The 21,230-nt window shown below is 41.3% G+C and overlaps 3 protein-coding genes across 11 annotated transcripts; 1 reads left to right on the top strand and 2 right to left on the bottom strand.

Annotated features, from left to right (window-relative positions):
• Window positions 1-224: 224 nt before the first annotated feature.
• On the bottom strand, window positions 225-5,007 carry LOC116847716 (DNA polymerase iota). Its single transcript, XM_032823017.1, has 2 exons — window positions 4,633-5,007; window positions 225-4,530 (listed from the first exon to the last, which is right to left on the bottom strand). Exon 2 carries the CDS (start codon window positions 4,435-4,437, stop codon window positions 2,698-2,700), a length of 1,740 nt encoding a protein of 579 aa, XP_032678908.1. The 5' UTR covers window positions 4,438-4,530; window positions 4,633-5,007; the 3' UTR covers window positions 225-2,697.
• Window positions 5,008-8,414: 3,407 nt separating this feature from the next.
• Window positions 8,415-13,985, top strand: LOC116846576 (E3 SUMO-protein ligase PIAS3). 6 transcript variants are annotated; one of them, XM_032820585.1, is made up of 10 exons: window positions 8,415-8,762; window positions 8,838-9,658; window positions 10,669-10,838; window positions 11,418-11,519; window positions 11,606-11,747; window positions 11,846-12,136; window positions 12,261-12,362; window positions 12,434-12,674; window positions 12,748-13,170; window positions 13,351-13,985. In XM_032820585.1, exons 2-10 carry the CDS (start codon window positions 9,635-9,637, stop codon window positions 13,566-13,568), a joined length of 1,713 nt encoding a protein of 570 aa, XP_032676476.1. In that variant the 5' UTR covers window positions 8,415-8,762; window positions 8,838-9,634; the 3' UTR covers window positions 13,569-13,985. The 6 variants fall into 6 exon arrangements, with proteins under 6 accessions (XP_032676476.1, XP_032676498.1, XP_032676515.1 ...); XM_032820607.1 differs by lacking the exon at window positions 8,838-9,658 and having other exon boundaries at window positions 8,416-8,762; XM_032820633.1 differs by lacking the exon at window positions 10,669-10,838 and having other exon boundaries at window positions 8,419-8,762.
• LOC116846595 (acetylcholine receptor subunit beta-like 2) lies at window positions 13,768-20,961 on the bottom strand. Of its 4 annotated transcripts, XM_032820645.1 has the most exons (12): window positions 20,666-20,961; window positions 20,182-20,330; window positions 19,977-20,021; window positions 19,725-19,834; window positions 19,363-19,543; window positions 18,903-19,059; window positions 18,559-18,686; window positions 18,247-18,422; window positions 17,815-17,967; window positions 17,423-17,532; window positions 15,588-15,700; window positions 13,768-14,953 (listed from the first exon to the last, which is right to left on the bottom strand). In XM_032820645.1, exons 1-12 carry the CDS (start codon window positions 20,715-20,717, stop codon window positions 14,741-14,743), a joined length of 1,587 nt encoding a protein of 528 aa, XP_032676536.1. In that variant the 5' UTR covers window positions 20,718-20,961; the 3' UTR covers window positions 13,768-14,740. The 4 variants fall into 4 exon arrangements, with proteins under 4 accessions (XP_032676536.1, XP_032676546.1, XP_032676561.1 ...); XM_032820655.1 differs by lacking the exon at window positions 20,666-20,961 and having other exon boundaries at window positions 19,977-20,075; window positions 20,182-20,328; XM_032820670.1 differs by lacking the exon at window positions 20,666-20,961 and having other exon boundaries at window positions 20,165-20,183.
• Between the last annotated feature and the right edge of the window lie 269 nt (window positions 20,962-21,230).

Here is a 21,230-nt window from a genome sequence, read left to right as displayed (position 1 = left end):
TATCAAGATTATCATGAAAAGCATACATTACAAATATTGCCAATTTTCTTTCTTGTCAATCAATTTGAGTGGCGCAAAATTAATTCGATCGCGCGGTCATATCACTGTTTCTCAGAATTAAAAACGTAATATCTGGGGAAAAAGGAAAATCATGAAGATTCCTTAGCTACGAGGGAATACGGAGAAAGGCTATATGGCAGGTTGAATGGAGACGCAGCGGCGTGTTCAACTCGAAGTTTCTTTATTGAAAGGAATCGGAGGCAATGCGAGCCGCGTTACGTCGCGTTGTCACTTTCAAACAAGTCAAAGTCAAACCAGTCGCCTTCAACATCGGATTCACGTAGTCGGAAGCGTCGTCTAGCGGCAATATTACAACGGCCATTCGACACGTTATCATTCCAAGCACGAAGTCCCGCGTTCAAGCGCAACCTCGACAACGACAACGATGATGACGACGTTGTCATCGTCATCGTCGAGTGAGCGTGTACTTCGCAACGCGCATTTCCCCCGCGAACAAGTCCGTATAAAATATGCATGTATTCACAACCAGAGGTTTAAAATCAAGACACAGTACCGTTTCTCGCCTATGTTGTAAATAAATAAAAATAGAAAAGCTCGGTAATATATAAGTAATCTCTATTGCGCATATCGTTGCTTCCCTCCATCACTTCTTCCTCATTCCTTCCGTTCTTCCTTTTTTTCTCTCTCTCTCTCCTTTCCTTCCCTCTTACGCTCTTCTCTTAAAGAATGTAAGGAATCTTAATGAATACCCCGTCTCGTAAATACAAAAGCTACAATGTTTCGGTTTATCACCTGCGGATTTCGCTCGCCCGCACGCAACAAGTGTGTCCCTTAAGTATCTGCAAAAAGTAAAATTGCGGCATTTTTTTCATCGTTGAACGTCCGGTGTCGCACGCTCAGTAATGGATCGGCGTTTCTGGCATGTGTTCGTTTGTTTGTGTGTGTTTCGAAGATATATATCTATATATAATCAACTATCTCGCGCGTGTGTACGTATAGTACTTGTATATGACAATCACCGTGTACCATACTGAAGCGGCATTAAAACTTTATGATTGTCTAGTACATTTCTCAGATAATTACATAATATAATATACACGTTTATATACTATATAATTATTCATTTACTCTTTATCTCAATGAAGTTCCACGCCAGTGGCCCTGGCGGGGATAACCGAGTATTTGTTCTCAGCGCGTTGTATCCCGCTGAAATATATATACTCGACGCATATATATAATATATATATAAATATCTGTGTCTCGGAAGTAAAAGAACTGGGTCCATCTTTTCGGCTCTCTCTTTCTCAAGGTACAGATGAGTATCGTAAGAGCGGGGATCGGAACCGACGGAGTTTGAACTCGATACCGTGAAAACGCGCGAAGAGTCCTAGCTATACATTCACGGCTGCGAAGAGCCTTAGCGACTCACCATTGCAGAGACGGCGATTGACGTAACGGCTTCTTCTACGTCCATATTTGCACGGTATCGAAATTCGTATTCGTCGGCGGCGCAGCTCAATTACAATCCTCGATCACAAGATAACATTCAACATAGTACTAAAAATAGAAATCTTTCTTTTAGAGCGCGCGGAAACGTTAAATTATATAATTATTTTTTCAAACCACGAGTCATACACAACATCAAATGTCAGCGCCTCGTTTCAATTATGCACGCAGACTGTCTCACGTGAGAAGCGTTGCCATAGGCTATTTTCTCGGATTAGAGACGGCGATGAACAATTTTTTTTTCCTGTTGCATTGAAGTTCGTCGACACGGTTTGAGGAAACAAAATTAAAGGAACTTCGCGCAATTTTCCCAAATTTCAACGACTGCCAACGACCTATATTGTTAAACAAATTTTATTGGCAGTTAATTAGAATATAGGTAAAAAGAAATAGTCTATTAAGAAGATTAACAGCAAAATAATATGAACAATCAAATAATAATCGAAAGAGTTACGCATAAAATAATAGGAACACCGTCAGTTTTATAAGAAAAAAAAAAAAAAAATTTCTTTCTTACTATTTCAGGTGCACCCTGTTTTCCTTACTTATTCAATATACTTTTTTGTAACAAAACTTCTTACAATACGTCTTAGGTAAAAGTGTTCCCTTCGTGATATAAATTCGCTTTATGGAAAAATGAGTATGTCTTACCATGTATCAAAACAAACGGAGAATTTACTATTACGCATGTGTGTGTGTGTGTGTGTGTGTGAAAATCATGTACGTAATAGCATACAGAGTTTGCACCGTGCTTGCGGTGAAAATGTAGTAAAAGAACGCAATTACTGTGATCTTACCGCATTACGTTCTTACTAATCGTCCCTGATGATAATGCAAATAAAGCGACAATGCACACGAAGGTAATAAATGCAACTGTGAACACATAACTATATATACTGTACATGTTTTTTCGCGTAAAATTTGCAAATGCACTTTGACCAGGGCGTCAATAAAACTCGCGTGATGCGAGAGCTAAACTCGTCGTACCCGATAATTCTCAACCGCGCGTTGATGCTTTTCTCTCTCTCTCTCGTTCTCTCTTTTGTTTCGTTAAAACGCGCAGTTAACAATTATTCTCCCTATCGTACGGCTGCTGGCATTTAATGTTGTCGATTCAAGCGTACGCATATAAAAAAGCGACGATATTCGATACTAGACTATAGAGCTCGGTCACTTATTAGCTATGAAGTATTTAAGTATATTGTTTGGTTTGGGTTTACTGGTGGTGGGCCAGGAACGCGTGACCTCTCTCCTCTCGATAGGCAGGGATTTGACCGTGGCGTCTACCGTGGGCGACCACTGCATGGGTGACGCGGAGCCCAACACAAGGTCGGCCATCTCGTTGCTCGGTGACTCTCGCCGACCGCTCAGCCACACCTCCAGCTTGGTCTTTTTCTGCAACGGCTCCACTTCGTTCTGCAGCTCATCCTCCGCGTTCTGGCTCGCCATGCACTGCAACTTCGAGATCGGCGAGCACGAGAGACTCGAAGGCCCGGAAGTGTTCATCGCGCTCATAGCCGACTGGGACTGATCCGAACCGTCGTTGCTATCTTGATTAATACTCATCGGCGAGCCTAGACTCACATCCGAGATACCTTCTTCGGAAGTGATGTCCAGGACGGACTGGACGGCAACTTGCTTGCGTAAGAAAGACGTGATGCTCTTACCGATGGACTGTTCCTCAAACTTGGTGAACGCCACTCCGAGCAACGTCAAATGGAACGGTTTGGAGACGTCGACCGCGCGATGAAACAGCTTCATGGCGAGTACCAGCATTTTGCTGTGATCGTACACGCCGTTCTTCGTGGACGGTAAGAGATGTCTTGGCAGCGGGCACTGCCTGCTCTCTCTCTTGCCGGAAGTAGGTTTGTTCAGGTCGTGCTTCCTCACGGTGACCTTCATGCCTACGGGGATCCTGCCGTCCTCCATCGCCATCTCCGTGAGTCTTCTCAGCAGCCCGCCTAATCGCGACTCCACCTCGGCTACCAACGACACGCTCTTGAATCCATCCTCCAGACCGATCGACTGCTTCTTTCCGGACGGCTTCACCGACGTATCGTCGATACCCTCAGCGTTATCCTTCAGCTTCCTCGCTAAATCGACGCCGATCTTCAGCTCCAGATTCTCCAGGGGTATTCTGCGCAAATCGTTCACCGTTCTGATGTTATTCGACAGCAGCAGTTCCGTGGTCTTCTGCCCAACCCCGGGTATCTTGGACACCGAGCCTACCGCGGAGAGCAACATCGGGCCGCCGCATGGGAAGACAAGCGTCTGCTGATTCGGCTTATTCAGAGATCCAACCAGCTTGGCTAACAGCTTGTTATGCGCTATCCCGACGCTGCATGTGAGATGCAGCTCTTGGAAAATACGGCTTCTGATCTCAGCTGCCAACCTAGAAGCGACCATCAGGCGCATGTGGCATCCACACGGACACTCCTCATCCGACGGGCCGAATATCTTGCTGATTGATTCTTTCAGCTCCTCGTCCGCGCTCGAGCTGCTCATGTCGAGTTCAGAGTCATTCTGTGGTTTGAGATGCTTCTCCACCACCAATGATACATCGAGAAAGTTATCATCAAAACCCAGTCTCTCCACCAGTGGTGTAAATTGATGTAAGATTTCTGATATTTTGCTGGAGTAATGACGATAGTTGGTCAGATCCTCTCCATTCACCAAAGCCAGCCCTGGACAGAGACGCAAAGCCTCCTGTACCGGCATACATTTCTTTATACCATATTCCCTGGCCAGATAATTGCTGGTGACCACTATGTTCTTTTGCTGCACACCCAGTGGTTTCTCTTTGAATTCCGGATGCCTGAGCATCTCCACTTGGGCGTAGAAGCAGTCAACATCGATGTGGATGATGGTTCTAGGGTGACGTATAATGGCATCAAAATCTGCGGTATCCATGAGTGCTTGTTGGACAATTGTGTTTCTCTAAATGAAACAAAACCCATACATAAGTTATCGCATACAATCCTTTCGGAGTCTCCTCGACTGTACCTGCAACACAAACGCGTGGGTCACAAATGCTCTCAGGCTTGACTTAGAGACTAAAGGTGTCGTTGATTTATTTAGCGACGCGACGCGAACGTGCGTTATTACCGTTGTTACATCCGCGACGTACGTTGACAGTTCGTGGCAGTACGATGACTCTCGCGGACGGTCTGCGAAGGCAGCGGGACGTCAAAGTAGTCCGCGAGAAACGTAGAATTTGAGCTATCGCGAGTTCGCGCGACTTTCACTCCCGACAGCTACTCGGACCTTTTCGCGGATACCTGGTCCAGCTTCAGCATCTCAGGAGGGCTCCAGCTGCTCGGCAATTCGCCCGGCCGCCAGCGCAAAACAAAACTGATCTGACAAACCAAACACAAACTTGTTTACAGCGTGCAAACCAACCAATCTATCTTCACATGGTAGCCATGTTTTTAAATTGTCTAGATACGCATGATGTATACGAGGCCTCCCGAAACTTGCACGAACCTGTCGAGATTGGCGGACACGCATGAAGTAACGCCACGAGATAACGCGTGACTCACACGCCAACCAATCAACCCTCCATTTTCCCGCTAATGAGAAGCTCGTAACGGCCGGTGATTGGCTCTTGCATCATTACGTTGCGTACGAAAATTTTCTGGGAAAAGACCTGTCGCGATTAATCATGTAACAAAATTTGCCTCCTAACAACAAAAATGTTTTTATACACATGTTTTTACGAAGCATCAAAGTGCTCGTAATGCCTGCATAATGGATGTGTTCCTTAATACGCACAGTGCACATTTACCTATAGTTTATGTGACGTATACTGTAGAAAAAGAGCACACGCTATTACAACGCAGGCAGTATCAGTTCTGTTCTTTTTAACTGAACTAGTGCTGCACTTTCTAAACTATCCAAAATATGTTCGTTTCCAAAAAGTTTTAGCATCATTTTTTCAATCGCTCACTTCGCTTATGGGTCTTGCAAACTGAACGCAACGAACGATAAGCGATATCCAATGAGAACTCTCATTTCTATTTAAAGTAAAACTCTCATTGAATATCGCGTCTAGTGTGCGAGATCTAATACTTGATTCATCTTAAGGTCATTTTATATTAATCATATAATCGTAAGTTCCAAGAAATTTAGTAATTGCTATTTCTTGTTTTCATTGTGAACGAAATAATATAATGCTATTGGCTAATTTTTTGCGATTTGCGATTGTGCGACTAAAGGTCGTTCTACATAAGTCCCGATGTACAATAGGTGATTTAAGCCCTAAGCTTTAAGAAATTAACCAATAACAGTTAAATTTGAGGAGAATAATTGACTGTGATTGATCAATTTCTTAAGACTTAAAGCTTACTACACCTATTGTAGATCAGGACTAATGCAGGATTCACACCGCGTCCAATGTCCGATGTATGACGTCCGATATCCAATAGGAGAACAGTTTTCTAATATAGAATTCAATTCTCCATTGGAAAGCTATTCTCTTATTGGATATCGACGTCGTACATCAGATATCGAATGCGATGTGAGTTCTGTATAAAGATCGTTCTACGATCTTTATACAGATCTTAGTTGCAAGCCGATCGCACGCAGACGCTATTCTTATTGCGATAGCCAATTAGAAGCATCGATGGTGCTATTGATTGATGCTTCTGATTGGCTGTCGCAACAAAAGTGAAGGCCTTTGCACGTAAAAACATTTTAACCGTAACCGTAAGGTCGTAAGAAAACTGACCAATCAGAGTTGATTATTCTCCTTGCATTCAAAGAATAATCGACTGTGATTGGTCAGTTCTCTTATGACCTTACGGTTACGGTTAAAACTTTTCTACTTGCAAAGGCCTTTAAAATCAACTCGCAACTAAAGGTAGTTCTATATTAGTTGCAAGCCAATCGGAATTCAGCCTTGAAAATATGATGAAAGCTAAGTAGGTATCTGCTTGTTTAGCAAAATATAAAAGAAGAAGCGCTCACTATCGTTGAGATATTTTAACAATTTATATTTATTATAAATCAGAAGCAATAATTTCTGATAAGCTCATCAATGTCCATATCAGACTATAGATTAGAGGCTGAGCGTGCAAACCCATTCAGCGGAATAGCGGAGCCGGAACGAGAGCGGAATCAATTATGAGCAGAAGCAATTACGAGCGAAAAATATGGAATGCTCGTGATTGGTTCCACTCTTGTTCCGTGCTCCGCTATTTCGTTGCATGGGTTCGTATCCTGAGAATTGCGGGTTGAAGATTGAAACTTGACCAATTAGAATAAAACAGATCAAGATCAAAATTTGTTGATTTGCAAAATCTGATCTTTAGTCCACAAAGCAATCAATGAATAAGGCCAAGTTCCACAACATCCGTTTAATTTTAACTATCGGTTAAGCCTATAGTAATAATATAGTGATTGGTTAATTCTGATTAACTCTTTTTAATATCAAATGCGATTGATCAAGTTCAATAAAATAACTAGCCAATTAAATTAACTGAAGGTTATGTAACTGGGCCTAAAACACACTTTTAGCGTGTTCGACTGGTCCTGGGTTAATTGCTCCGAGAGCGATTAATGACGTCATAAGTCTCTACTAGCCAATCATAAAGATATTATAAATACTTGTTCGACCAATAAACGTAGGCTGATTAACCCAGAGCCAGTCGAATATGCTATTTGATTCTTACGCTCTATGCACAATGCCAGGCAACAGGCAATAGGAATAGGCATTAGCTAATAGGAACAGGGAATAGAAATAATTGACCAATCCGAATTCCTATTCCTTGTTCCTATTGCCTGTTGCCTGGCATTGTGCATAGAGCGTTAGGCTGAGTTCCCACTGAGCGCGTCACGCGTCGTGTCGTCTGCCTGCGTCACGAGTTAACTAATCAAATCCTCTAATTGGGATGACGTGCATCGTGCGACGCATGATGCACTTGTTTTAATGGAACGATTTGATTGGTTAACTCGTGACGCAGCAGACGACGCGACGCGTGACGCGCTCAGTGGGAATGCACCCTTAGTCCCGATCTACAATAGGTGATTTAAACCCTAAACTTTAAGAAATTGACTAATCATAATCAAATTTGAGGAGAATAGTCGACTGTGATCGGTCAATTTCTTAAGGCTTGAAGCTTATTACATCTATGTAGTGATATATATCAGGGAGGATCCCGATTGCCGACAGTACGATTGACCACAAATTGTAATGATTGGTTCGATCTGGTAATTCACTAGATAATTCTTATCATCGATTGGTTTGTGTGCAATCGTACTGTAGGCAATCGGAATCGCTCACTATATATCACGACCAATCACGATTCTATTTTGTTTATGATTACAGATATGGATATGTTTACGGACCATTGGATTCACACGTTTATTCACTGTTTGCTTTGCGGATTGAAGATCAAATTTTGCGAATCAACAAATTTTGATCTTGGTTTGCTTTATTCTAATTGGTCAAGTTTCAATCTTCAATCCGCAATTCTCAGGCCCATATTCTGAATCCTTTTTTTATCGATAAAAGTGTCTTAAATGTAGCTTCTCAGCCAATCAGATGGCTTCTAAGCCTCTTTTAGAGGCACTTTTATAGATAAAAGAGGATTCAGAATATGAGCTTCTGTCTCTAATCTATAGTCTGATACGGACATTGATAAGCTTATCAGCGATTATTGCTTCTGATTTATGATAAATATAAATTGTTAAAATATCTCAATGATAGTGAGCGCTCCTTTCATATTTTGCTGAACAAACAGATATCTGTGATAGAACTATGTAAAAAATAGACAAATGGAAAAAAATTTCCTGTTCATACACAATCACGTACAACGGTTTGTCGTGCAACGATTCGTCGAGTTGTCACACGTGATTGTATAGACAGGAAACTTCTCTTTATTTCTTTGCTATTATTTTAACATAGTCCCACTACTGCTTAGCTTTAATCGTATTTTCAAGGCTGAATTCCGATACTCATCGCCAATACTAAAAATCTATAGTACACGCGAATTATACAGTTCAGTATTGGCAATGAACATCGGAACATAGCCCAACTTGCTGACCGACATATATTCACGCAGAAGAGTGGGTCCTCGTTACTGCGAGATAATTTTAAATACTGATCCGATGGATTTTTCGCTATTTTCCTAGTTGTGAGTCCGAATAATACAGAAGTGTCCTAAGCAGTCAATTAACCAGACAATAATGTATCAAGATCGTAGAGGGAAAAAGAGGAAGTTTCATAACCTCAAAGAGTAAGTGACGGTTAAAATTCAGGAATATCGTTTCTCATCTGAATTGTAAGTTTTCTGACGAGTTGCCTGACACAGGTCGGTTTGATCTCCGAAACTGCAGTTTCATGAATGCGTTGTTCAGCGCACTCGTGTTTGGTCTGAAGGAAAATAAGCCGCTGTCGCTGTCGTTTTGGTCGCGTTTGAAACTTAACCTAACCTAATTTGTGGAAAGACGATCGGCGGCAGGTTGGCGGGAGGTTGATCGCGCCACGGATGATCGCGAGAATTGGCGCGCATGGTCCGCGCGAGTAAAACGTCGTGTCGTCCACCGACCCGGTATCACTCCGGAACGTCGCACGCGGCGAGTCGGCACTCTCTCGCCGCGTTGTACAAGTCTGCGGGGCGCCATCTTGGAAAATTTCGCATTTCGAATAACAAAGTCAAATGTCGATAGTCGCAAAGTGCCGCGCGCGCGTGCCGATTTTTACAAACGTCGTGTTATTCGTATAGAGATAATCATCGCGTAGAGTGACCGTCCAGCGAGGAACGCACGGTGCTTCTTCGCGTTCTATGTAATTTTCTCGTGACAAACAAAACAAAGGTAACATTGCACGAGATTCGAACGAGAGCAGCGTGACACATACACACGTGCATATGTGTGTGCATGCACATAGGCGCTCATCTATGTACATATAAATACATAGTAGAAAGAAACGAAGTGAGACGAGGATAGTATAAGGGAACCGACCGGCACGACGTGCGAGAGAGAGAAAGAGGGGAGAGAGGGTCGGCGAAGGTGTAACGACACGACGCGACGTCCGCGCGTATTTTCAAGTCGCAAGTTTCGAAATAACGTCGGCAAAACGGCAGCGGGAAAAAAGTCATCGAAGAAGATGGCGGAGAACGAGGAACTGGAGGTGAGTTGGTGCGCGTGATACAAAGTACGTGCGGCGAGCACACGGGAGAGCAGCGTCGCTCCGCGCCGCGCGGAGGTTCCTCGTTCGACGGATTCGCGTCGCGTCGCGTCGTCTCGTCCGGCGTCGCGCCGATTTCCGGGTTTATCGGCGGGCGGTCCGAGTGTCGGTGGAGCCGTGTCGCGCCCGCGTTCCGTTCCGTCTGGTTTGATCTCGGCTCGTCGACGTGTCGCATACCGCGCTGCTACATCGTACCGTCCTGTGCGACCCCCGCCGTGTATAGTGGCTTCCCGTGTGACATTCTCTCGCGACGCGTGCGGGCTTGATCGTATCTCCCGTTGACGTGCGCTTTTTGTGCTGCACCATCGCGTTACGATATCCCTCACGTCTACGCAACACCAGAGCCACGAACATTCCGAGCACGGTTGGATCACGCAAAGCCGCAGCGAACGGACACTGATCACTCGACGAAGGACGGTCCCACTGTCCTGAGAATGCGAACGACGGCCTGTGCTTGCGGCAGCGTGATCTGCTCGTACGCGAAGATCTGCGGGTAACCTCACATCTCTCACTGAGCTTCACACTCCGATGATTTCCCCTCGCTGTTGCGCCCACCGATCGGCTAAACATCGAATAGATTGTCACTTTTTCGAGTTCATTTCCTAGTCGCACGGCCAGCACACATTCGGTGATTATCGTCGTGAGCAAAAAATTATGTGTGCTGCCACGTTATGACATCTCCAACGTGATTTGATTCGTTTTGGGGCTCGTGCTTCCAAATAAGGAACCAAATTTCATGTGTCTCTGTGGGCCACCTTCCTTATAGGGATTATCTCAAATGTAAAAGTATAGATTATTGTCAGGAGGCTTAGCCAGAAGCAGCACTGACTAAGCTCTGATACGTTGTATTCTCCTCATGGTGTTGCACATAATATAGTCGTCGTAATTCTTGGATAAGATGATAACATTGATTATATTGGAATACATTGACAGGAAACGGTTTCTGATTACAGAATATGATATTGAGTTTTCGAGTGTCTGAGCTTCAGATGCTTCTTGGTTTTGCTGGTAGAAATAAGTCTGGTAGAAAGAACGAGCTACAAGCACGTGCACTGGAGCTGTTGCATTTGAGATCACATCCAGCTATACGACTAAAAATACGTGAACTTTATAAGACAATACAGTAAGTGATGTGAAGCAGCTGGGCAAGTTGTTATTCTTAGGTAGTTTTTCCAGTTATTCCAACTGGCACATTGGTATTCGAGTAGATATTCTTCTGTTTGTATTTTGTACAGTTTTTATATATTGATATTCGATACCTGTACATATCCAGGTTCATCATATCTTATAAAAATAAACAAAGCTACATTATTAAGTATGATTTGTGTTTCTGTGTATCTAGGTTCATCAAGTTTTTCTATAGGAATAAAAAGACTTGCATCATCAGATGTGGTGTTTAGTTGAACGCAGTTTCAGAATCCAACCAGCCTAAATTTTTATTTGTGTGACTCAAATTGTTTATTTATAAATTGCAGCAATAAATAACCATAATTCTTTTGTACATATTTGAAAACAAGAAATTTTTCTTGATCTTAAATATGACTTATGTAATTTATGATTTAACACAATAAGCTGCTTCCTTCCTCTACTGCAATATTGGTACACTTACAGCATATGTTCCTGCTTTTTGTTCCTTTGAAAGCTATAATTTTTCTTGTTGCTTCAACTGCAACACGATTTGGAAGTTCTTATTTTCTTATAGACAAGATCAAATGGCAGCGCATCAAATGTATGGTCAGACTGGTAGTTCTACTGAGCAGCAAATAGATCAAACAATGCACAACAGAAATTATTACTCCACAAGGTATTTATATTATCATCGATTTATGCATCAATCATATGTTAAAATCAACCGATATATAAAATGGAGATATACTTGTATATGTAAAGGCAAGCAATGAGTCAACAACAGCAATCTCAGGCATCTGTTTCTGCTGGCAAAGAACTGACTCCGGCTCATCAAGCTTCTATACCTCAGGCACCTAGGACCAATCCAGTATATGCAACTGGTTATACTAATGTAACAGCACAAGTATGCAGAAACATATTTTTCAGATTCATTTATATTATCAGCTTTATTCATCGACCGTCGATCACGTATTGATAATTCTCGTTTTTTTTAATTTTCAGCGTGCACCTAGTACAGGATATGCATATACACCATATCAGCCCAAAGTTTTACCATCGCCCTTACAAATGCAACCTGCTACTCAATATCCAGTTCATCCAGACGTCAGATTGAAGAAACTTCCATTTTTCGATTTATTAGGGGAATTGTTGAAGCCTTCTAGTTTAATGCCGCAGGGGACTCCGAGGCTGCAAGAGAATACTTTTATGTTTCACTTGACCCCACAACAAGCGACAGATATTGCCAGCTCGCGCGACTGTAGAGCCGGTAGCAAAATGGATTACATTGTACAGGTATGTTCTATTTTTTCTCGCAAGAATTAAAGCACAAGCGCATGAAAGATTATAGTGAAAGAACGGACGTGCATATCGATCGTTGTGTTTCTGGGAATCTGAACATGTTGCTTACTTTCACTAGGTACAAATGCGATTCTGTTTGCAAGAAACGTCGTGTGAGCAAGAGGACTATTTCCCTCCAAATATTACAGTAAAGGTCAATGGAAAATTATGTCCTTTACCTGTAAGTACAGTCAGACTTCTAAGACACTTCTTACGAATTCTACAGTTGATTTACATTTATATTTTTTCCAGAATCCTATACCTACTAATAAACCAGGTGTAGAACCGAAGAGACCACCGCGACCTGTAAATATCAGTCCTTTAGTGAAGCTGTCTCCTACTGTCGGCAACGAAATACGTGTCTCATGGTCGGCTGATTATGGCAGGCGATTTGCAGTGGCAATATACCTCGTCCGAAAGTTATCCAGCGCGGAATTACTTAGTAGATTAAAAAATAGGGGTGCCAGGCATTCCGATTATACTAGGGGTTTAAGTAAGTATTTATCTTGTGACGATAACTTGCATTGAAGCCACGCGCAGAGAATGATTCTTACAATAATTTGCAGTTAAGGAAAAACTGAATGAGGATGCGGATAGCGAAATCGCTACCACGTCACTGAGAGTATCGTTAGCTTGTCCTTTGGGAAAGATGAGGATGTGCACACCATGTCGCGCATCGACGTGCTCTCATCTTCAATGTTTCGACGCTTCATTGTTCCTTCAAATGAATGAGCGTAAGCCCACTTGGAACTGTCCAGTATGCGATAAGCCAGCGCTATACGACAATCTCGTGATTGATGGATATTTCCAAGAAGTCCTAAATTCGAATAAGTTATTGCCAGACGTGAACGAGATTCAATTGCTGCAGGACGGCTCGTGGGAGAATTTAGTGCTGAAGAAGGAAAAGGATAAAGATAAAGAGAAAAACGAAGCGAAAGCCGCGGCCGATTCGCGGGACGATAAGATTGATGTAGATACAGTGGATTTAGGTAAGAAGAAACATGTATTATAAAGCTCTTCTAGAATACTCTGAATGATAGATTTTTTTTAAACTTGTCTAGATTCAATTTGTAATACCTTAGCGAGCTTTAACGATTAAATTGTTATCTCACGTGAGAGAGAATATGTAAATGCTGTTGCTAACGAAATATTCTGTTTGTCTTTGTTAGATGAAGCTAATCCCACTACACCTGCACCAAAGGAGAAGAAACGCGCAGTCGTGATCGACTTGATATCGGATAGCGAAGATGACGACGAGGATACCACACCGACTCAAAGTACAAAGAAACAAACCACTAGTAACATTTCCTCGCCAAAGAAATCGCAGACCAGTTCCATCAGTAGTACAAGCGAATCGCCCGAATTGATGATCATTGATTTAGAATAAAGGATTGTGTGATATACCAATCATGATACGAACTTTTTACCGAAATTCATCACTTTGTGAACACAGAGTGACGATGCTTCCGTTTCTCCTGTTGAAACTTAGAAGCGCAAACTTACCATTTGGCATGAGAACGCGCCAATATCGATTGATCTTCGTAGTTCCCTCTCGAGGAAATCAGATATGAGTAAGAAGACTTCCGTTTCTTTTATAACTCTCTTTACTCACTGCATTGCATTCCGAGATTATAAATACAGCTCATGCTTCATCGACTTCACTTGGTGAACTGAATTTAGTGCTAAAAAATCAAGATCCGATCTGACTGAGATAAGCAAGTATTTTAATACAATTTTCACTATTTTAAGAGAGATTGGTCCATATGTAACGTAAATGAAAATAAAGTTACCTCCATCTTTTGTAGCATAAGCCTTTTATTAACCTTGACATAAGATCTTGCATATGCAATCTGTTTCGTGCTTTGCTCGTACGCACACCTCTTTCTCAGTGTGATATCATTGTGCTGTCATCGTCATTAATTAAATTCATCGTGTGAGAAGTGTGTTTAACTTGATCAGGGTTAATAAATCGCTTAAACTATAGCCTAATCTGTAATTCTCGTATATAATATCTAGTATTTCGTTTCGGAAGATCTTCTTAAGTGGAAAAACGAATACATGTAAATATCGGTTGGTAGATCCAGTAAGTTCTTCCTGCGTGTTTCAATAGACAATGGCAATATTAATCTTTATGTTAATTCAGAAAACACGTCGGATTATCTGACAATAAGGAGTATCCATTTGCGTTCAGAACGAAAGTGAAGTAATTGACAAGAGGATTCGCAGTATATAATTGTAGGAATAGAGGTATTCGAAGGAATCTATAGAGATCAATTTGCTTCACTCTTGTTCCAAACGATACATATCATCGTGACGAGCGCGTTTATTCAATAAGACAGTGTCGGTGTACTTGTTCTTCGTTGTGATGAATAATTCGATATCTCTCTTCTCCCGGAAGTTATGTTCGTTAAAAAATATGGATAAATTTTCTGGTGGAGACGAGCGGGGCGAAGGTGCCAAACGTAGTAGTTTCAGCGATGACGCGTACGATGTAACGTGCCCGTTTACTTCTCTCCCACGTACAGTCTGCGAGACAACTTGATCTGTGCCTTAGTAGACTTATTCTTCCTGGAAGGAAGTCCCGTTACCTGGCGGGTACATGTAATTGCGCAATGATATACCGGAGAGTCGTTGGTCCACGGGTTCCCGCTTGTCGTATAGACTGGGCGCCTGACAAATTATGCCCAGTGTGCCGCCGAAACACGCGAACGTAAACACCCAAAGAAAGAATCTGTCCAAGACCATAGACACGAATTTCCAATCCTCTATGACCTGTAAGAATGAACGAAGCGCTTTGAATGTGATAAGTAAGAAGATTTTTGATATTTTTCAGTAATCTATCCTATCGACATATTATAGATGTACATATTATCGACATATTATAGTCATTACACCTTAAAAAGATATACAGAATATCGGTCCCTCTTCGATTTCGATAAGTTTGGTATATACATGAGACAGTTAGAAACTGTGAAAGTTATTGTACGGGATGTTTCAGAGTTGACTTGGAGGCCGCAATTGGAAGGAGTTCCTATTCATATTTTTTTGTATATCATGCGTCGAAGAGTACTTTTAAATTTTCTTCGCGATATAGCTACGTCTCTTTCAATAATTGACAATCGAAGATAGTGGATTGACTAAACGTTAGAAATTATTTTTTGTATTGTTATCCAACTTATTGTAAATTAATTAGAATATCAACATTTTTATTTTTTATAACGATTTTTATATTAGAGGGACTTTTTTGATATGTCTAGTCATGGGCGATGTATATGTATATATACATATATTCTCTTCTCGGTCTAAAATCAGCTGGATATAAAAAACGTTGAATTAGAGAACAAGTTTGGCAACGACTACATATAAGAACAGTGTCGAAATGGATCGTTAATAGAATATTATTTACCTCATTATCTTTGTCCGCGTCTTTTATATGCTGAGCAATAAAACGTACTCCCTTGAGAGCTAATATAACATCCGGGGATAAGTGTTTCGGCATTGTGTTCTCGCTGTCAGTAACTGAAATCATATTTTGTCATTAGATGGTTTATAAGACTTAAGGGACGTCTACATTGGAAGTAAATAGCAAGAAGTAGGAAGTAAGAGTAAGAAATTGACCAACCACAGTCGAATGTGAGAAGAATAATCAACTATGATTGGTCAATTCCTTATTCTTACTTCCTACTTCTTACTGCTTACTTCCAATGTAGACGTCCCTTTAGATTTTATATTTTAAGTTTAGATGTCGTTATTGCATTCTTCACTGGTGCGGAGTATGGTTTATTAGAGGCATGGTAATAATAGAGGCATAATAAGAAAGGACAGAAGCGATTATACTACTATTGTTTACATGATTGTTTACATGAGTACGATACAATATAAGGTGTGACTATACAACAAATATTCTAGTAAATTTATTCCATAAAGTCTGTATTCGATGTTAAATAAACACATTTTTAAAAATTTGTCTTTAACTCTGAAACAAACTAATAGGGAATATCGATGATATTTCGCCAATTTGTTACAAATCCATTTGAATTTCTGCAAGATATTTTATAATATTTTTGAATATAATTAATCCTATATAAATTTTATCTTTACCGATCAAGTCTATTACGTTTGATGTGTCATGTTATACTATTTAGAAATAGAAGTTCTTTTCAATGAAATCGTATTATTTGAAAAGTAAAAACTTATTTGAATCGTAGAAAATTAGATTACTTGAAAAATAAAAATGCGAAAATTGCCATTCGCAATAAATATTTCGAAACTGTATTTTGCTGTATTTTGTAATAGGTCTTTTTTTTAGCTAAACTGCCTCAACTAGTGCAATAAGTTTGAGTGAAACAAAATGTATTTGTATTACTCTAATTTATTGCACCAATTCATATAATTCAGCTAAAAAGAACAGACCTAATGATAATTTATCCTTCAAAAAGGCTAAATTGAATGTATGGCGTCATCTAACAATGTCGCCAATGTCTAACAATGTTAAAGAAGATCATTGCGCTAAACTAGTTTAAGTTTCGGATAAGTAAGGTTTGAGTCTCGGCTAAATAAAGTGGAGTTTTCGCTATGTACGCAATTATAGTTCTAAAAACTCCGTTACGAGCCGCCACCGTCTCTGACGAGGAATTGAGGTCGTTGTGCGACTTAACAATGGCTTGGAGAAATTTTTATTTTCACATAATACGATTCAATGACAGCCCAAGTGATTTCTTTATTTTTAAATACTGTAATTTGATAATGGGTCGATGATCTTTTTCCAAAAAGCGCGGAAACGGAATATCTCAAAAGCATTTTTACTTTCAAATGGTACGACTCAATGACTGATCAAAAGAACTTTTTATTTTTTACAACCGAATAGCTGATCTAATAAACTTCGTTCTCATTTATTTGTGAGAAATAAAGTCTCTCCTGACTCAACGGATTAATTTATACGGCTGGAAAACGAATTTAAGTGGAACAGGTTCTAAAGCAATTCAACCGAAGCAGAAATTACATGTCTAATAAAATTCAGCACAATAAAATTTTATAACATTGAATTAAAAAATTACCGCCATAAAGATTAATCGGATTTAAAAACGAGAAGTAGATAAATTATCATTTAACAAAAGGAAATGTATTAAACGGAAATATATTAAACAAAATTCATTGATCCGCAATCATTGCTCGATTGGTCAGTGTTTAAAAATAAAAAAGACATCAAGCATTTCTCGACACGTAACAGAAAGATGTTACCTGACGCGTGTGGTATGTGCCGTGCATCGTCGTCCCTAATTTTGTACACCGAGGTGACGGTGTCGAATCTGTTTGGGCTTCCTTTAATTTCCAGCGGATAGTCGCTCACGCTGTCATCAGAATTGCAAAAAAATAGACAGTAGAATAATTGATTTTAATTTAGAAAGAGAGAGAAAGAGACATGAGATACTCGAATAATCGAGCGTTTGCGTAGAATTACTTTTTCTTTCTCTTTCTTTCTACTGTTTCCTCTTCGTTATTACGAATTTCATATACTCAGTATCTCTTGCAACGCTCAATTAAACTGGTATCGATAACTCTGACTTAAGGTCGAATACATCAATGTTATATGACTTTTTTGGCGACTCTCTAATTTTAATCAGCGAAATTACCTGAAATCTATTTCATTGGTATATCCGTTATCCACGTAAGTGTCGTCGTATTCGGGCGTAGAGTACGGTGTGCGACGCATCAGCAACACCCTCGGCATCCAATTTAGAAACACTTGTCTCACCCACGGCGACATGTTATGCGTGGAAGGCGATCTACGACACAGACGACCCGAAACTTTCGTTTAATCGCATACTCTACTCATTTATTCTTTCGCTTATTATTCCCCAATTTCCTCCACTTAAGATACTCGCGAGATAATGTAAGGTGCAAAAGATTTATTGTGTTTTTCAGATACATTAGAAGACGAAATTATCCGATTTCGGAGGATTAGTAATAGCAGTTTTTGCGATATAAATTACACGTGAACATTCTCGAATGTTAATTAAAAATGTAAAGCACGGCGCTAATTGCTCTCTCTTCCCACCACTCACCGGAAATGCACATTTAAGACGCAGACGGTGATCCAAATGGACAAGGTGACTAAAATCATTGTGAACAATAAGTATTTCCCGAGCAAAGGTATGGCGAGCGATGTCGGCGGAATGATTTCGGCTAACAGCAGGAAGAACACCGTCAGTGAGAGAAGAATGGAGGAACACAGTGACACCTGCGCGAGAAATACGATCAAGTAACAAATGTACGAGCTGCTGAGCGTCAATATTACGTGAGCGTAAACAAGTTTCTCGTGAATACAAAACGTAGCTTTATGCGCGGAGCTTTGGACGACTTGTCGCCCTACTCACCTTTTCACCGGAGTCGCTAGGCAGGTAAAAAACTAGCACCGTCATAAACGTGATGCCGACGCATGGAATAATCAGATTGACGGTATAAAATAGAGTTTTCCTCCTCATCGTGATGTTGAATGTAATATCTGCAATAATATGTACTAATTACTAAACAATAATGTCTTTCTCGTTATTAGATATGAAAAAAAGTCGGGATTATAGAAAAAATGTTGTTTCCTAACGAGATTTCGTTTTTGAGAAGACTGATCTCAGAGATTAAAATATTATGGATATCATTCCGTTTTGTGAGGCCTGCATGACTTTCTCAACGGTCTTTGTGGTACGAATGCGTCTTTGCGTGCCTGAATAAGGTTCTTCGCAACACGGGTAATATTCCTCGTTGCGCGCTGCTGGTACTTCCAGAATATCCCATTCCACTGACAGATAGAAATCGGTGAGATCTATACCGATCGAGACGACATTGCTACCAGGCACTTGCTTCATATGCTTCAGGTCCACCTATTAACGAGCAATTTTACAAAGCACACTCTCGAAGGACACCATAATGTAGCTATAAAAGATCGTGAATCGTGCGATTAAAATATTCTGTCAATAAATTCCCTAAACGAAAAGTTCAAACCCGACGAAGTCTCTCGGAGTTAGCCGAGAAACATAATCCTTAACAAAGCTCTGCTCGTTTAATGTCAATTACTTAGAAAATTGTCGACCTTTTTGTGGTGAAAATATTAATTTAAAACTCACGGCAAGATCGTAGATCAAAGTCTCAAGATGTTCTATCTCAACTATGCGAATTATTGTTACCTGAGCACCGTTGTACGTCCACGAGCCGAATTTCATGATGCACGACTGCTCATCGAACGGAAAATATTCCACGTTGATCTCGCAGGACGATTTGTAAATGGCCGGTGGTTTCCAGAATACCTCGCCGGTATACTTCAGCGTGGCTTTCGTCATCAGCGTCACTTCGTAATTCCCATCCGCGCTGTAGAAGACGCAAAAATGTCAGTCAACAAATCATCGTGCAATAAACGCTCGTAATTTTCTAATTCATCGGGCAAAAATGCTTGGCCCGCAACGAGAATTATGAGAGCGAGCGTTTGCTCCATTCGGAAAATTCGCACAGTTTATTGTTGTCAGCTCAGCCGGAGTCCTTCGCGACTTACTTGTTGTACAGCACGATGTCTGGAAGCCATATATTTTCGGAAGGCACGTATAACATCTCCACACCGCCGTATTCCTGCGGATCCCACTGCAATTTGTAGTCAAACCATTTCTGCGAGCAACGGAAAGAGCAAAAGACATGTTAATTGCGATCACACAGTCCGCCCATTATCGTTATCGGTTACGGTTAGCCAGCGTGTAAATGAAACGTGTCAATGCACAAAGTGGACATATAGAGACGGTAGACATTTTACCTGCTCCACCCAGACATTCGTTGTCATCACTTGGTTCTTTAAATTCTGCAAAGCCAAACTCGATCGTTAATTCTACGGAATCCTTAAGCATTGTGAGAGCTGTTCGCACGAACAGGAGGAAAAATTACGGGGAAAGTAACGTCGGAGTTGCTTGAGAGTACTTATTTAACGGAGTGGTTGGTATTTACGTGTGTCGGGTCAGTACCATTTCTATCAATTGCGACAACTTCAACATCAGCCAGACGGTCAGAGTCTCCGTATTATTAATAACAGGACGTATCAGTCTATTATAGTTGGACAGTAAATCATCGTAGAGCCTCTTCGTATCGGGATTGGCTTCGTAAACCTTGAGCCCTGCACGAAACGATTGCTTCACTCGTCTCTCTTGGTAAAAAAAGTCATCCAAAAGAGTAAAAAAGAAAAATAGAAAAGAAAAAACAAATCATATTCTAACTGTATGACAAAAAATAAAATTCCCCGGAGGAAAAAAATGGAATCCTATCTGAATAGGGACTATCGTTTGACCTCGTATAAAATAAGGGACGCACGATCAATGAAAATTTCGCGCGATTTGATCGCGCTCGTAATTAGCGATTAACAGGACACGACTGTAACTAAATATTGCAATAACTTGACGCGTTCTTCCCCTGACGGGATGATCACTTTATCCGCTAAAAAGCTGCGCTTACCGTGAATGATGCCGAGGACATTGAGCAAGACAGTGAACACCGCTATCCGCATTCTCGTCACTGTTTACAAACGCGTCGCGGGGGCGAAGCACTTGGGGCGTGCTTCTCTCTTTCTCAGCTTCGGAGGATCGGCTTCAGCCCTCAGTTTCGTCGTGTGATGCGAATGCGATGGTACTCCGGCGGTGATCTTACAATAAGGAGCGTAAAAAAGGAACGGGCGGCGATAACAAAACGTTTTCAGCGTGCTGAACGGTGCGGCGTGCGATCGGCGAAGCGTCGGGTGGTCAGCATCCCACTGGTCCAGGATCGATATCTCGCCGCCATGAAGGCCGCCCTGTGTCGGGGCGCGACGTGTTCCTCAGCCTCTTGCGCCGGTCCGCAGCTGCGCGGCTACGAGAGCGATGCACAACGGAAAACTCTACACAACGCGATCCCAAAACACACCCATTCTCGTCGTGACGAGAGCAGACCCTCGCGCAATTACGAACGTTTAATTCGCGAAACCACCTCGGCAGTTCTCTCGGTCGGTCCCGGTCGGCTGAGTCGCCCTGAAAACCAGCGAACG

The sequence above is a fragment of the Odontomachus brunneus genome, unplaced genomic scaffold (assembly GCF_010583005.1).
Source record: "Odontomachus brunneus isolate Ranch 3 - 2012 unplaced genomic scaffold, Obru_v1 Obru_scaffold_004, whole genome shotgun sequence".
Classification (NCBI taxonomy): domain Eukaryota; kingdom Metazoa; phylum Arthropoda; class Insecta; order Hymenoptera; family Formicidae; genus Odontomachus; species Odontomachus brunneus.
Note: the sequence above shows the minus strand (reverse complement) of the source record. Positions and strands in the feature narration are given on the sequence as shown.